This window comes from Sycon ciliatum, chromosome 4, assembly GCF_964019385.1.
Source record: "Sycon ciliatum chromosome 4, ocSycCili1.1, whole genome shotgun sequence".
In the NCBI taxonomy this organism is placed as follows: Eukaryota; Metazoa; Porifera; class Calcarea; order Leucosolenida; family Sycettidae; genus Sycon; species Sycon ciliatum.
Window position 1 is genome coordinate 6,258,103 of NC_088646.1, and position 16,584 is coordinate 6,274,686.

Here is a 16,584-nt window from a genome sequence, read left to right on the forward strand (position 1 = left end):
TCACGGGCGGTGAAAAGAAAACTGCATACAGCTTCGGATTGTGAGAAGAGGCGCAGTGCTTCGCTCTGCAAACTAACCGAGAGAAGTCGTCGAAAGAAGTGAGCTGAGAGGATCTTGGCTAAGAAGTAACTGACTTGCGGACTGCGGACTTCATTCAGACAAACGGTAAGTTTGAATAGGAATTAGGATGCTGAGCCTCTCGGCACAGGTAACAGCGTAGGCGTCTTCGATAGCCTCAGGTCTCTGTCGAATGGATCATCATTTCCGCTCCTTGCCCAATGCCGGCTGTGTTGTGTGAGGTGGAGCTTGTTCGAGTGTTCCGCTTTTTGCCGACTACCTGTCCACCACGCTCCATGGCAAATTCATCTGGGGAGAAGGATCAGTGGCCGAGCAGCTCGAGTCGTGTGACAATGAGTTTACCCTGTTGGTCAGCGGGGTGGTGGAGTGCGCACCACCGTCACAGAGTGAAATCCTCCTGAGACCTATCCCGTGGGACGGCACCATGTGCGCGCCTGTCCGCGAATTTGTGCGTATTTGTGTTTGCGCAGTGTGCAGGCAATTATTTTCAAACTTGTCACGCTTCGTGGCGAATACACCCTGCTGATCGCAATTGCCTCTGACGGACTCTCCTCGTTTTTAGGTTGCATCTGGCTGAGCAATTATAAGTGTGGTATGCTGTGTGGACGGCCAAAATGGGCGAGAGCTTTCATCCATCCACTGATCAAGTCCAACAAGCTATAGTTTGACAAGATAAAAGCGAGCAACCGCGAACTTATCTTTCAGTTGCCCCAATGTTACCCGAGCAATACAAATCAGTTTGTCCTCCATTGTCAATTCTTATTGTGTGCTGTTGTTCTTGCTGGCGAAGATGATGAACTCGCAGCAGTCGCCTCCACTGCAGACCACTTTGCCATGGCCTGGTACGATCCGTTGCGTCCAATTCGACAAGCAACCTCCGCCCACCGTGCGCAAGAGCAACTTCTTCAGCTTCACCGTTCAGCTGCACGATGGCGGGGGACAGAGACTTCGCGTTCGCACTGCCAAGTTCATTGACTTTCTGACGGTCGACTGGCCAGCACCGCCTATGTCTGAAACGAGCGAGCAGAGCACGAGGCCACGACCGTCATCTCGCCGCAACAGCAGGACTGTGAAACAAGAGAACGCGCGCATGCATGTGAGTAACGTGTGATGATCTGGAAATTCAGTTCGTAGACAAACACGGTTTACGTGGGCCAACCGCTATCCAACTCTCTGACTCAGTTCAGTCTTCTTGATCCGGAAAATGTGTAAACCTGCCCTGCTGGTTGACCGAAATCAGAGGACGTTTTTGATTGTTAATTCCTGTGCAATATCCCTGTCAGAGGTTGCTTCCGAATGCCTGTCAAGAAAATGAATTGATGCATGGACTTCGATAGGCTGAGAGGTACAGCAGGGCGGCCCCATACCAGGACGTACTCAACCCCCTTCATGATACAATGCAAGGAAAACCTTTGATGAATAACGCACTACATCCTCATGATGAAACTGCTACCCATTTTCTAATTTTGTAGAAAATCTTAGTTTAGTTACCAGTCCAAGGCAGTTCTACTATTGAGCAGGTGTTCATGACCGAGTCAATATACAATTGAATGTGTAAAGTTTAGCAAACACCTAGGAAGTCGTTGAACTTAGAATAGAATCAGCCTTTTCCGATGTAGCCTTTGAACACAGATACGCAGTTTCTTGCGCAAGGAACACCTCCACCCCAAGAAGAAATGCCACACTTTGCCTTAGTTCATTCAAAAAGAAGTCAAAAAAATTGACTTGGTGAGGTGTGAAGTGATCCAGGCCGGATTCTATCCATATTGACGTTCATGCACATGTACATGTATGCTGTGTGCACTGACTGGACAGGTTGTATAATACATGTATCCGTATTGATGTGCATGCTCACTACCTGCACAGGACCACCCTGCAGCAGCGTTCTCCTCAGTACCCAGTGTACAGGCAGGCACACCGGTGACAGGCGACGGCCCACCACCGGGACTCTTCTCACAGCACAGCGGCTATGCTGATCCGTCGACGGCAGCCGCCAGTAACGCTGGCAACGGCAAGCAGCTGCAGAACGGTGCATCTCCGCCTACAGCGGCAACTCCAGTTACGGCAAACCATGCCGTCTTCCTGCCGCCGAAAAGCAACGGCATCGAGTATGAAGTTGAGCTAGAACACCCACATGGTAAGACCCTGTATCCTGTAGTCTGTATGCCTTCAAGGGAATGTGTGTTAGTTGTAGTTTACTTAACAGACACATCATGTATGTAGTGAAGTGGTCAGATTTGTACATCGGTTGTTCGAACGGCATGGTAGTGCTGTACGACATGAGCAGAATCGTGCCACAATGCAGTAGTGACTTCAGTTGTGCTCTGCATCATGGTAAACCATGGTACGCACCACTATGACAAACTGGACTTGTCAATACATGGAAAATTAGCTGTCAAATATCTCTAGTCAAACAAGGGGCTGTATCTGCATGTGCGGCATCTCATACCAAGCTGGGGATGAAGTTGCTCAAATATTGCAGCAGTGGCTAATACTTCACTTTGTCAAAGTACATTAGGCAGGAAGAACGGGCCTGGGAATCTTTGATTCACATGTGAGTGCATGCACTATGATCCCAAAGAACCGGCTTAGTTGTTGTGAAGGTAATGGGTGCACATGTGCTTGGTGGCAAGCTGCGACACACACACACACACACACACACACACACACACGCGCACGCAGGTGTGCATGTGCGGAAAGGTTTTAGGCAAAAGCGTGGGAGTGAGCAGCAGCGCGGTTCTGTAGGTGGCAGATGACTTTAGTGTTGGTGGCGGTCATTATACCAGCTGCATAGAGCGTTTCTCAGCCTTCTTACAATAGCTGCTTAGGTAAAAACATAGTGTATGTATGTCCGCAGGGCTTTACAGAAGACATGGACATGTGGTTAAGGTGCGGAAGAGTTGCTTGCCAAGTGTCCATTGCTACTTGAACAGAAAACAGCAGGGGGAGCTTAGGAGAGGTTTTTGCGCGAACACTGATACGTTTGGCGCGTCCCCGGGGAGGGTTTCTACTGGTTGCTGGCACGGACAGGCTTGCTGTCATGCGCTTTATTCTACAGCAATTGCCCAGTTTACAGCTAGAATGCACACATGCACACTTAGACTACACATGCTGGTCCGTTGGTGTGCAATGGGTGCTGCATGGTAGGTCAGATGCACTGGACAGTGGTGCTTGGCTGGGCCTGCCAGACAAGGTCCATTCTCTGTGCAGCGTGCGGCCATCACCAGGTGTCCAACACGTCCAAAGCCGACAAACGAGCATGGCTTGACAGCTGTAGGGCTGGACGCACACACAGGTTGACAGCTTCGGCACTGCTCGACGAGAGTCTCGTTTGTCGGCCGAGTTTTAATCGAGAACATAGCTCCTCGGCCACCCGTGGAGAAAGGAGGGCCAAGGAGCATTAGTCCACTAAAATGGTAATGCCAGCGGAAAGGACAGATCTACAACATTCCAAGTGCTGGAACAGTTACTCCCTGGTTGATCAGCTCGGACTGAAGACCCCCGACTAATCCCCGCAGGACACAAAGTTCCACTTGTCACCGAGTCAGGATGAGAGGAGACAGGAATAAACAGTACAACATGTTCTGCTCAGTCTAAGCTATGCTGTGGATTAGCACCAAAGTTATAGGAGAGCGTGAGCCAGTTGAGACTTATTCGGTGTCTTACAACATTCCCCGGAATTGATCTAGCACGGTGCGAACAGTAGTTGTTGGTAAAATTAAGAACACCGTGCCGCGCTAGTTTATCTCTTTGCACTCCTGAGGCCACTTTCCCAGGATTCATTGCACAGCGTGGAGTGCGGTGCTGACATTTAACTGGCCTGGGTGTCAGGTTTCAGCATGCATTTGACAACACTGTAGCGGAGATAAGCCAGTGTGCCCATCCATTCAGAACACGAGCCATGGCAACGCATAGTGTACTGGCGTTGCCTTTGCTCGTGAAGAATGCAGGCCTCCACGCCCTAGGCTACTAGCACACTACAATGGCTGTAGGAAGGTACAGGAAGGCTGCTATCATGTCTGATTCAAACAACAAGACATGACGTTCCACCACTGAACACAACATTCTTATTGAATGACAAGTAAACAATGCAAACTCTATTAGCAGTTAGGAATGCCCGGGACGGTATTTCACACCTTGTTCTTGCCTTGAAAGCATTGCTGAGACAGCAATCATGAACTACTTTCCCAGGTCGGATCAGGATACCTCAAACACTTTAGTAATAGTAGTGATGGGACTTTCCCCAGGAGAACATTGTCGCAGCGGTGATGAATTCTCCTCTGCACCATGGAGGCAAAGCATTACAGGAATGCTTGCTTTGTTTACAAAAAAACAACAACAATCATGTAGCAGATCCCGTCTTGACACTACTCCCAGCAGTAATTTGAAACAGTATTGCATCTGAAGCCGAAGAACCCCAATACACAGGTGTTGTCATGAATTCCACTCATTCTCCCACCGCTCACAAAGCATGCATGGGTGAAGGTCAATACTCTATCTGGCGGTTCTCATTTGAAAGAAGCTGGGCCAGTGAGTGGTATGCAATGTAATACCCAGCGGTAACACAGCAATGTACATTTCATTTTGTGGCACTGAGCAGCAATGAATGTGCTCACAGCAAGCCGCAACAGGCAACCATCAATGGTAACACTCCATTTAGACCTAGATCTTAGTACGGTAGCGTGAATATCACTACTAGATTGTACGGTAGCGTGAATATCACTGTTACGCTACACATTCCTTTCCATTGTATTGGGGACAGTGTTGATCATGACCAATGATTATGTGAGTACATAATGCATTCATTGTGCCGGAATACCTGTACACGTCATGTACATTGTCTCTGTGCGATGAATGACCTGCTGGAACATGATATCTATTGTTATTGATAGCAGCTAGTCAGTCTTGTCACAATGCTGTTGGCCCGTGTTTCCATGGTGTGCAGCACACCATGGCAATGGCTGGACCGATATCACGGATGGCCTTATGCGCTTGTAGATAGGGCACTATACACAGTGGGCTGCTTCAATGTAGCTGTACAAACTCGTGCCTTGCAGGTGTCTGCGGGCACTTGTTTCTGTTATCATTGAATCAAGGACGATGTTTCAGTGATGCATGTGATGCATGTCAGCGGGTACCCAGCTTGAATGGCTGGCTCACTGTAGGTCTTGTGGAGTTACTCGGCTACATCTGTTGGAGAAGTAGAACCGGGTATTTTATGAAATCAAGTGATCCCTAGTGGCTAACTAGTACATATAACACTGTGCTAATGTGCTGCCCGCTTCTGCTCGTGTGTTTTCTGTGCAGGACGGATTGTAAGAGAGCGTCTGTACCTGTGCCTTGTGGATAACCGTAACTTTGAGGTGAGCCGGTCACAGTGGATGTTGTGGCTTCACATGCAAGAGAAGGCGATGGCATGTGAAGTAGCATGTGCAGCTATGCCTGCAGCTATGCACTCAACGTACTGGTCACAGAATGGCAGAAATGTGCCTGCAAAGCATTCAGCTTGCACAAAACATCTAGAGTATGGCTGGATGTACGTGTAGCTTGGTCAGTAAGATAGCTATGCTTATGGAATAGCTATGCCTATGGAATGGTTGTGAGCTACAGCAGGCTGTCTCTGTTGTCTGGTCCTCTCGTACACGTAGGTCGTTCACTATGAAGGACAGGATCGCAATCCGGAAATGCGCCGCGTTCTCCTAACCCATGAAGTGACATGCAGGTCAGTTCCCGAAACCCACGTGAATGGCACAGTAAGCATGTGCAATGATAGCTTTTGTTTGATGTAGGGTCCAGCATCATTCTAAGACTTCACACACTCTAATGCAGCACAATAGCTAGTTTCCACAGTAACACTGCACAGTCTCTGCATGTTTTGTGTCCCTGGTTCAAGTCCTGGTGGTGACAGGAAATTTTTTTCTTGAGACTTTTTCCATTTGCGTCCTTCCCTCAAACCAATGAATAGGATCTGTATTCGGACTTTTTCCTACCTTACCAAATTTTCAAGGATGACCTATAATATATTATGTATCTTCAAGGTGAAACAGTATAGAAAAGAAAAAGGACCAAGGAACTTCAAGTTACGCTATAACGTCCACTAACATCACCAGTTACTAAACAATCAGCTCATGCGATAACATTGCACGACACTGACCGAAGGTACTGACATTCTACAACTAATTGGCTAACAGCTCTAGCACATCCAGGATGCGCACTCCAAGGAATGCGTAGTTCCTTGGTCCTTTTCTTTTCAGTATAAATTTATCCTTGGCTCTCCATCCGAGTTCATTCTGAAACAGTATAATTTTGCTATCCAGCGGCTTTTTAGCAAAAACCTGCATACCTGCTTCAGCACATCCAAGATCTGATACCAGTGAAGACACATAAGCCAGTGATGGGTGAACAGAATCATGGTGCTGTGCCGGGGCTCATTGAACAGGTGCCAGCTTTTCTGTGTTTTGCGGCTTTGTCACCTTGCAGCCGATGCAGCAACAATGCTACCGGATGCGGAAACAAGACGGCAGCACCTTCTGACCCCACCATCCACAAGGAAAATGGAGAGTGAGTACCGTGTGAATCTGGCATCCCAAACAGACATAGCACACGTGCATAATCACCTATACCGGCGATCGTTCACAAATGCAATTCATAGTACATGATGATATGCTTGCGACCAGGCTGCTGGCTCTTTGCCTTTGGGCTCTCCATGTGTTCATTCTCTTACATTTGTGATATAGAAATAACATTTTGACAACAAGTTTCTGATCACCATGCGGCCCGTTGAAATTGTATCCCATTTGTCCAGGTGCAGTCTGATATTCTATGTCAAGTGCAACCAGAACTGCCTGCGCACACCCGGAAGCCCTAAGCAAGGACGTCGATTCAAGGTACATTTACACTGCAGAGATCCTAATTACATTCCGATGATTGTGTTGCACAAGACAAATCAATGGAATAGACACCCGGCAATTTCAAGCTTCTATGTTACAGGTCAATTCAGGGTGTACATGCAAGTGAGAGCAGTCTCAGCAGTTGCCTTATGCAGAATAGTCATGCTGTGCACCATCAACACGAGTACATTTCAGATCGGAGTTGAGTTCATCTATCCTCGATGAAGATGATGGATGGATTTACAATTTATTCTCTCGTAGATGGGGGTTTAGCTCAGTGGTAGAGCGCTCGCTTTGCATGCGAGAGGCCATGGGTTCGAACCCCATATCCTCCACTTTTTTTCATATTTTACTCTATTTAAAAAAAAACTTTTGCTACCCAAAAAGAGCAAAAGAAATGTCCTCCCCGGCCGGGAATCGAACCCGGGTCTTCCGCGTGACAGGCGGAGATACTTACCACTATACTACCGAGGATTGACTGGCATCATAGGCCACTCTAAGCGTTCTTGAGAACACACAAAAGAATGATGATGGTGGCCGTTTTGAACTTTTCTTTCCTCACAGCTCATGCTCAGCACTGGACAAAACTCCACAGAGGCTCAGAATCACCAGCTCGGTATCTCCGAGGAAATATTTGTTCATAACAACTCCAAGCATGGCCGTCCCGTGGTCGCCAAGCAGTCGCCATCCAGCAATGCCGTGGCCGACAGTGAGGAAAACCGTATGCATTGCACGGTGAAATTGATAGAATGCATACTGCGGCAGGCTTTGGCACTGTTGCTCTGATTACTGTTTGTCTAGCTCATACATGCTTGGTGTATCGTGTTACGCAGTGTGATGCGTTAGCTTACTTTAGTCAGGTGCGAGCTGAGTGCTTATTTTTTTACTACCCTTGTGAACGTACCAATCGATTCCGTGGCTGCAAGAGAAGCCAGTCTGTCTTCGAGCACAAGTAGGATGAACTACATGAAAGGAGGTCTATGATCATGATCATCCCGGCTAAGATTGTGGTATACAAACAACAATGGAATGTACTGTGACAACTCCAAAAGCATCATATTCTCTTACCGACTTGCCCGGGGAGACTCTTCAAAGCCAGAGAGAGAGTTGGTTGATGATTCCGCAGGGCAATGTCTGCATAAGCCATCACTCTACACAGAATTTGGATGCAGACATTCGAGTTTGCCCTGTCATTAGCAACTTGAACCCTTTGTTGCAGTGCTCCCGAAGACTTCTACGTCACAGCAAATACAAACACAGTCTACAAATACAACCATTGAGCAGCTTATCATAGTCTTTGGAGATTCAACTTGTGTGTCACGTCTGCAGAAAGGACGTACGTTACGTTGATTGTGTTGCGGTGGCTGCATTCTTTACCATCACTATCATGTCTTTGATTTCTTTCCTCCTGGCAGGTACGTGTGGGGCGTCACAAGCTGGATCCAACACTGGGACTGGAGAACATTCTCCTGATGGTAAGTTTTTTTAAAGCAGTCCCACGATAGAAGTGTAATTTCTACCCCGGGATCTATCAGTTTGCATTGAAATGCATGACACAAAGCATCCTAGACCTAGTGGACATGCCCAAGCTGCCTCTGATTGACTTATGACCGTGTAATACATTCAGTTTTAGACTGGTCTTTGATCAGCCTGTTGCTGCGGTGGTGTTACTGTTCTGTGTGTGCAGCCAATGTTCCCAGCATAGCGCTGGTATGGCCAAAGGAAGGCTGGACAAGCGGCGGACAGAGGGTTGCCATTATCGGCGAAAACTTCACAAAGACCATGCAAGTTGTGTTTGGTCATCATCATCTTGAAGCAGAGGTAAGCCCAAGTACAGATCCCAGTTACCTGATACCTATTACCTGCTACCTGACTGGATGTCAACTGACCTGTATTCGTCACTGCATGCATCAGACATTGTACTGAAAGATGTGGATGGATGGCTGTAGTTGACTCGTCGGGTGTGCTTGTGTTTGTGTGTGTATGTGTGTGTATGTGTGTGTATGTGTGTGTGTGTGTGTGTGTGTGTGTGTGTGTGTGTGTGTGTGTGTGTGCGTGCATGCGTGTGTGTTCTTGTGTGTGTGTGTGTGTGTGTGTGTGTGTGTGTGTGTGTGTGTGTGTGTGTGTGTGTGTGTGTGTGCACATGCACGTGTGGGAACAACTGCGCTTGTTCGCCACTCAGATGTACAACAGTCGTATTCTGCTGGTGAACACACCCTCTGTGATTCAAGAGGGCAAGGTGGAGATCACACTGATGCAGAGACAGGGTAACAAAGTCAAACAAAGCTGCACCACACAGCCAGGACACTTCCACTATGTGGGTAAGAAAACCATTGCCAAAGTGACAAGTCATGGACACTCTTCTACATTAAGACACAGCCTTTGCAGGGTCGTAGCTTGCTTGAAACGGCAGAGGGACGGCTGGGCGGTTTGTGTATAGCTCTACAAATCTGCAGCGGTAATGTAGGTCCCTTATTGTAATTTCTACTCCACTGACAGCAGTGAGTCAGCACAGTAGTCTAGTCCTTGATGTCCACACACACACACACAGTGCATCTTTCATAGGGATGTTGGTAAGTCAAATCATGCATTGGATTAGGGCAAGGTCGATTTTGAAAAAGGGGCGGCCACGACGTGAAGGGGGAGAGGAGGAGTGGAGCAGGGGGTGGGGATTGCGCCTCATGCTGTTGCTTTGGCTACATCTCTGCCTTGAAACACAACCACTCAACATTCACTTTTCAATTCCACTGTACAGTACCTATAATGCCCCCGGTGTGAATGGACGTTTTCATTCAAGCACAAACTATCTAAGTTATATTACGATGCGTTCGTGCATTGTGTCCACGCGTTGGTGTTTTTTTGGTCACGTAGAGCCCGCACCAAACATGGAGTGCGTCACTGATCGACTCCGTGCAGCGCTGTCACTTCCCATCCACACGGTCGTCACAACGGTGAGCTATAAGACCGCGGAGTGGGACTGCGGACGACCGGCTTCAGGGCACTGCTTGGCAAATCAGAGCCCTGGACAATCTAGTTACACCCATGCATGCATCCTTATCCCTGGTGCATGCATGCATGTTCTTCTCGTATATCACAGTTTCAGAGATGTCAAATCTATCAATAAAGTGTGTAATGGCTGCCGAGGGTAGCCATTTCGGCTGAGAGCGCATGGAGGAGAAGAGAAGGAGAGATTGTTGCAGTATATGTCAAATCTACTTTGGAGTAGGAAATTTGTATCATCAAGGTGATTTGAACGAGAGTATCTGTTGAATTTTTCACAATCCACACTTCATGCGTATACGGTATACTGTGGCAGCTAGGACTCACCGGAGTGGCCTGGTTCTTTGGGTTTGCCTGCTTTTCTTCAGGAGGACATCTTCTCATTGCTGAATGAGCGGCTGACAACCCCTGGAGTGTGTATGCACTGCCAAACACCAACCAATCTTCCTCCCGAGCCGCGATGGCCAGCACCAAGAGTAAGCAGGGATAACAAGCAAAACACCACACATGGACAGACACACGCACACACATGTACATACACACACCATTGGACCATTGGACGCCCATCGCCGGAGGCGATGATAGCGATGCTACTGCAGAAGCCATAGCAACTTGTGCTGGGATTGCACCATTCAACAGCTTGCAAGGCTGAAGAATTGGCCGCCACTATTCAGCCTGGTCTACACCACACAGCTATGAAGTGGCTTTTTCTGGCCAGTGAATCCCTACTTTTTGGTCTTTTTTTCTTTTTCTTTTTCCCGCACACACATCATACCACATACTCCGGCATGCACTGGCTGTTGGTAACCACCCAGGAGAATGAAAGAAAAGACAGGAAGAGTCTGAGAAAGAGAAGAAAGACGTGTGTGACCATAATCGTCGGGAATCGAACCCGCAACCTATCGATTGGAAATCGCTGCACATACCACTGCACCATATGGGACACACACACACACACACACACACACACACACACACACACACACACACACACACACACACACACACACACACACACACACACACACACACACTACTAATACTAGCAGCATGACTGCCCAGATGGGCAAGTCACACACACACACACACACATGCACACACGCATCCACGCAGACAGACATACAGACAGACATACACACATAACTATTCGATGCCAAAGCATAGGGTAGGCAACTGTAGCCACTCTCATAACTGCTTATGTGCTTTGTCTCTCTGTCAAACACTACAGGCAACGAAGAGATCTCACAGTCAGCTGACGTCCCATCACTCAGTGTCAAGTGATGCTCTCTCACCATCTAAGTGTCGCCCGGCACCGTTAGTAATACCAGATTCGGCTACCAACCACCTGGGTCCGGAGCAGCCAGACTTCCCGCCGATGCTCAGCACTTCGAACGCGTCCGGTATGCCAAGTACACATTCGGTAAGGAGAACACTAGTCGCCTTAGCGATTCCCTCTAAATAGTGGACAATGGTTGGTTTCAATGGCATAGAGGTCATTTGCTCTGTGAACTTTGCCATGCAATATAATCCATTCATCCTTCCACGTCTCGAGTGATAGTGCTCTTCCTCCTTTGAACACTGTATGTGCTCATTAAAGAGAATAATTATTAATTTTTTATGTACTGGAGCATACTAGGAGATAAAAACGCTGAAGTTCAACTGAGATGTCGGTTTGTGTTCGCTTATTCCAATACAGTGGGCACGGCCTAGCAGCTTCAGAAGTAGCGACCACCTACAGTCAGGTCGAGCCAGCAGTATGAGCGCTCAGGCAAGCGGCCAGGCATCGTTCTTCGGTGCCGATCCGACGTACAGTGAATCCACCGGTGGTGGTGGAGGTGGTGGTGGTGGAGGTGGTGGTCACAACCGGGCTGCCAGCATGGGTAGTGCTGGTCCTGGAATGATGATGACGACGGAGAACAGCATGCATGGCAGCCACCCTAGCTCGCCGTCACCAGACTGCTTGGAACGTAAGCAAGCGTTGTATCTCGGATTTGTATCTATTTAAAGTGGCAACCAGAGAGAACAGGCATATGGCATAATGACAATGACACCATTCTGGAGAAGCGAATGAAGAGGAGATGACTAAACAAGTGCAGAGCAAGATTCACAGATTTGATGCAGCCTTGGCACATAGCCACGCAACGGTGTTTTTGCAAAGGCTTTGAAGTACACGCATGAGCTTTGTTTCCTGTAGTCAGAATCTACCATGCATGACAAGGACGCACTGGGGATGTTCGAGTAGATGCAGTTCCCCGCTCTAAGAGATGGAGTCGCATACCAGTCTTTCAGAAGTTCTGATCAGCCTGTGTCAGTAAACGTGCAAACACCATGGCACAATCTGGAAAGCACTCTATACTGATAAACAAAGCAATGATTGAACCTGTCCATGCCTGACACGTTATGATCCTTCATACCGGTATGCGCTCGACACTATGAACCGTGACTCCATCTCTGTGTGCAGGGGTATGCATGCATGTGTCTATTTGCTTAATAGCGTGTCCTTGTTGTGTATTGTAGATGTGCAGCCTAGTCCACTGCAGCCCTAACAAGATGCCAGTGCCACTCACTGTATAACCGTACAATATGGAGAACTGGTCCATGTGCACATACAGGGGCGCCGTAGAACACTTCGCCGACGAACACTTAGGCTGGAGAATGACACGAATTGAAGAACAATCCAGGCTAGATCTGCAGATCTAAGAACACCTGTACTGCTTTATACATGGTGTGATTGCATCGCATGGTGCTCTCCATGATCGCGGAATAAGAACAAAACGACTATAATCTGAAATTTTTTAGAACAATGCCAGGCTGCGCCTTGAGCCCGGGCCCTCCGGTCTACGGCGCCCGGTTTTACTGTAGTCCGTGCATGCAGTGTCTGGATTCAATGCATGCTGCATGCACTTAAAAAACACACACAAGTGTGTGTGGGTGTGTGCGTGTGGGTGTGAGTGGGTGCTTGTGCGGGCTTTTGCGTACACCTGTTGCTAAACGCATCCAATGTGTTTGGTTGCTGACGATTCACACTACTGTTGCCCACCACTAGGAAGCCATGGCAGTGCTCTTCACGACGATCCGATCAGTTTGCCATCCAAGGACGATGACCACCAGACAGCCAATCTTAGCATGTATCACGACCAACATCACCACCATCACCATCAGCAGCAGCACCACCAGCAGCACCATCACCAGCATCAGCACACCCAGCAGCAGATGCACAACGGTGCGCCACAGCACATGCTGGGAGATCGGCCACCGTCGACGCACATGCACCAGCAGATGCTAGACCGACCTCCCTCGCAGCCCATGCAGCAGCAGCATCAGCATCAGCCGCCACCACCGCCGATGTCACAACCAATGCAGCAGCAACACTCTATGTCGTCACACTACCCCAACCAGACAGCTATGTCGGTGTCAAGCTCCAACAGCCTGGGCAGACAGTCCATGATAGATGTAAGAGCGCTACTAAGCTGTCTTCGTGTTCAAATGCCAATAGAATAGTATGTCACACTGAGCTACGACTGCAGGGAGCGTAGCCGCCATCGTTGAAATTTGTTTTGCACAGTCATAAAGTGTGACGGAGGACTGGTTGATTTGTATGAACAGCTCTGCAATATCTGAAGTATGCAGCCATGTACTTTCCAGCTCTGGAGCTTATCCAGGATTGGATTTGAACTTTACACGATAAACTCTCCGTAAATAGTACCTGGTGGAGAAACTTCTACAAAGGTTGAACTTCTAGAGAACCAAGCTGCACGCAGTAGCGAGCTAGGATAAAATAAGTGATAATAAGCTTGTCCTGTACCCGTATGCCCTTGTCCTGTACCCTTATGCCCTTGTCCTGTACCCTTATGCCCTTGTCCTGTACCCTTATGCCCTTGTCCTGTACCCTTATGCCCTTGTCCTGTACCCGTATGCCCTTGTCCATCTGGTGTGTATGTGTACAGAGAGGTGCACCGCCACCACCACACGGCTCATCCCTGCCCCCGCACATGCAGTCCACTGCCCCGCCGCAGCCAGGCAACCTGCCTCCCGGCCCACCCATCACGCCCGGAATGGCCGTGTACTTTCCCAGCGGCCCGTCAGCGGGCGGACAGAACGGACCAGCCATGCCTGGTTATGCATTGTATCCGGGTAACCTCTACTCCCCGTCGGCATTTGGTAAGCATTGACACATGCAGTAACAAACACATTGATACACAGTTGTTTTAAATGTGCTCAGTGACCGCTGGCTGTGATCAATTACTCCTTACATGTTGTGCTGTTACGGTCTTGCTCTATGCATGTCTACAAGCTCATGTGGAGTAAAGGCACCACCTGTCTTATGAGGCCGGCGGTCATTTCACGACCTAAACCGTGCTCAAAATCTCTACATCATAGCCTGACTCAAAATCTCTACATCATAGCCTGACTCAAAATCTCTACATCATAGCCTGACTCAAAATCTCTACATCATAGCCTGACTCAAAATCTCTACATCATAGCCTGACTCAATCTCTACATTCTAGCCTTCTCCCGTACTGGTTGATTTTCTTCTCATGCCATGAGGTGTTGTCTATAATAATAATAATAATAATAATAATAATAATCAACGCAATAAATAGAGTAAGCTGCGCACTCAGTACAAACACCATAAGCAAAACTCTGATGAGATGGCGACGAAAACGTTTAGGACCAAGCTTCTTTATTTACATGAAAACAAGTTTTGCTTATGGTGTTTGTACTGAGTGCGCAGCTTACTCTATTTATTGCGTTGATTACATTTTTATCTCCACGGAAGCTTTTTAATAATAATAATAATAATAATAATGACTGGTTTGAGGGAAAGAGACAAACGGGAAAAGTCTGAAGAAAAAATTGACTGTCACCACCAGGACTCGAACCAGGGACCCTCGCTTGTAGCCAGCGATGCTCTAACCACTGAGCTATGGTGTAGTCGTCATCCCAGCAGAGGCCGTTCAACATTTTCTTCAGACTTCGTAACTCACACTTCCTGTGAATCCACACAGGCGGGTGGGACGCAGCCCTCACTGTAACCCACACACTTCACGTACAAACTAGCACGCGGGGAGCCCCAAGTCATAAAATATTGACTGGTTTGAGGGAAAGAGACAAACGGGAAAAGTCTGAAGAAAATATAATAATAATAATAATAGCCGGTGTAGAACGACTACAGTCTACATCTGTGCAAGGACCTTGGATCCTGTACACAGTGGGATAGCTGCTACTACATGGGCTTCACTGTGTTACTGAGTGCTGACCCGGTACATGTACACGTAGTCCAGTCAGAACCAGCTCCAGCTAGACATGGGGACACAGTGTGTACAGTAAATTCATTCATCTTGGGCACCCTGTAAGAAGACCTTAGGGTCTGTTGGGAATGCCCAAGTAAAATAATCATGTACAGTACAATACAATACCCGACACAGGCTCTGTTCTACAGGATACACACATACTTTGTACATACTGCCCTGTCGCACACAACAGCTTATCGATTCAACAACCGAGGGACCCAGAGATGAGGCTCACACCGTGTGCTAGCCATGGTTCTAATTAAATCTACGCACCCGGTATTTCTGGCTGTGCTGCTGTGCCGATTTCAGCTGTCTAATCCACTCACTTACGTTTGCGTGTACGTTCCAATTGTCTTCCGCACAGCATTACGCTCGCCAGCCTCGTTCTCCATCACGCCAGGGCACGGCACTGAGTCCATCTTCACGTTCCCACCGCCTGGCAGCGGTCCTCCGCCGTCGGGTCTGTCGCTCGCCCCAGGGCAGCCGCTGACACCCATCCTGGTCATGGACCCATCTTGTAAGTCCCGGCGGACAGTTCCCTGTTAGGTGCAGATAGTAGAGCAGCAGATCTCTAAGTCACCGTGCTCTCAGTATTCTTTCACTGTCATGCTGGTGGTAATGGCCATCATTGGTAATTAGCGATGTCATGGCGATGTCATAGTGATGTCATCAGTACATCATTGCTGTGACAGCATGTGACACTATCAGCATGTGACTCTACAACAGCACATATGCCAGGATAGTATCCACACACATATTCAGTGCACACACGTATACAATGGATATGCTGCATCCCTTTTAGAGACAACACTTTGGAGTTTGTAATTGCCTGGGCTATAAACTACAGGTTGGAGCATTGGCCCACAGTTCAGAAGTACAAGTGTAGCTTACACCGTGGACGTACCGGTGGTATGTTCAGTACTGCTGATTTCAGTCACTCACTTCAAGAACAGAGTAACACGTAGAACTATAGCTACATTGTATTCGGGAAGGGCTCCATGTTTCAAAACAACCCATCAGGCTTGTTCAAGTGTTACGTTGTCTTACGAGTACTCTTGCCATTGTATGTGTGTGTGTGTGTGTGTGTGTGTGTGTGTGTGTGTGTGTGTGTGCGCGTGTGCGTGTGTGCGTGCGTGTGTCCATACATGCTACAGCAAGTGCGTTTGCTGGAGGGCCGAATGTGTCGCAGGCAGTGGATATGAGCGGTGGTGGCAGCAGTGCAAGTCAACCTGCATTCCCACCACCAGGCACTGGCATGTCGCCGTACTCACACCCGGCCAAGAAACCGCCCCCGTCAATGCCTGGAATCGCCATGCCCATGA

At 48.3% G+C, this 16,584-nt stretch overlaps 1 protein-coding gene and 2 non-coding genes across 4 annotated transcripts in view; 2 read left to right on the plus strand and 1 right to left on the minus strand.

Annotated features, from left to right (window-relative positions):
• Positions 1 to 16,584, plus strand: part of LOC135814133 (uncharacterized) — a 17,496-nt gene continuing 912 nt past the window's right edge. Inside the window, exons 1-19 of one of the 2 annotated variants that reach the window (XM_065327199.1) lie at positions 1 to 165; positions 869 to 1,174; positions 1,945 to 2,215; positions 5,386 to 5,441; positions 5,727 to 5,800; positions 6,559 to 6,639; positions 6,884 to 6,965; positions 7,533 to 7,677; positions 8,384 to 8,443; positions 8,656 to 8,789; positions 9,151 to 9,289; positions 9,840 to 9,919; positions 10,337 to 10,444; positions 11,197 to 11,388; positions 11,665 to 11,935; positions 13,015 to 13,421; positions 13,916 to 14,129; positions 15,627 to 15,779; positions 16,417 to 16,584. The exon at positions 16,417 to 16,584 is cut by the window's right edge and continues 912 nt beyond it. In XM_065327199.1, coding sequence (XP_065183271.1) covers positions 869 to 1,174; positions 1,945 to 2,215; positions 5,386 to 5,441; positions 5,727 to 5,800; positions 6,559 to 6,639; positions 6,884 to 6,965; positions 7,533 to 7,677; positions 8,384 to 8,443; positions 8,656 to 8,789; positions 9,151 to 9,289; positions 9,840 to 9,919; positions 10,337 to 10,444; positions 11,197 to 11,388; positions 11,665 to 11,935; positions 13,015 to 13,421; positions 13,916 to 14,129; positions 15,627 to 15,779; positions 16,417 to 16,584 — 2,941 coding nt within the window. In that variant the 5' untranslated portion in view covers positions 1 to 165. Of the gene's footprint in view, positions 166 to 668; positions 1,175 to 1,944; positions 2,216 to 5,385; positions 5,442 to 5,726; positions 5,801 to 6,558; positions 6,640 to 6,883; positions 6,966 to 7,532; positions 7,678 to 8,383; positions 8,444 to 8,655; positions 8,790 to 9,150; positions 9,290 to 9,839; positions 9,920 to 10,336; positions 10,445 to 11,196; positions 11,389 to 11,664; positions 11,936 to 13,014; positions 13,422 to 13,915; positions 14,130 to 15,626; positions 15,780 to 16,416 lie in introns of those variants that run through there. The other variant, XM_065327200.1, reaches the window with a different exon arrangement.
• On the plus strand, positions 7,232 to 7,303 carry Trnaa-ugc (transfer RNA alanine (anticodon UGC)). Its single transcript has one exon. It is a non-coding gene; the product is annotated as a tRNA-Ala (tRNA).
• Trnad-guc (transfer RNA aspartic acid (anticodon GUC)) lies at positions 7,371 to 7,442 on the minus strand. The gene has a single exon. It is a non-coding gene; the product is annotated as a tRNA-Asp (tRNA).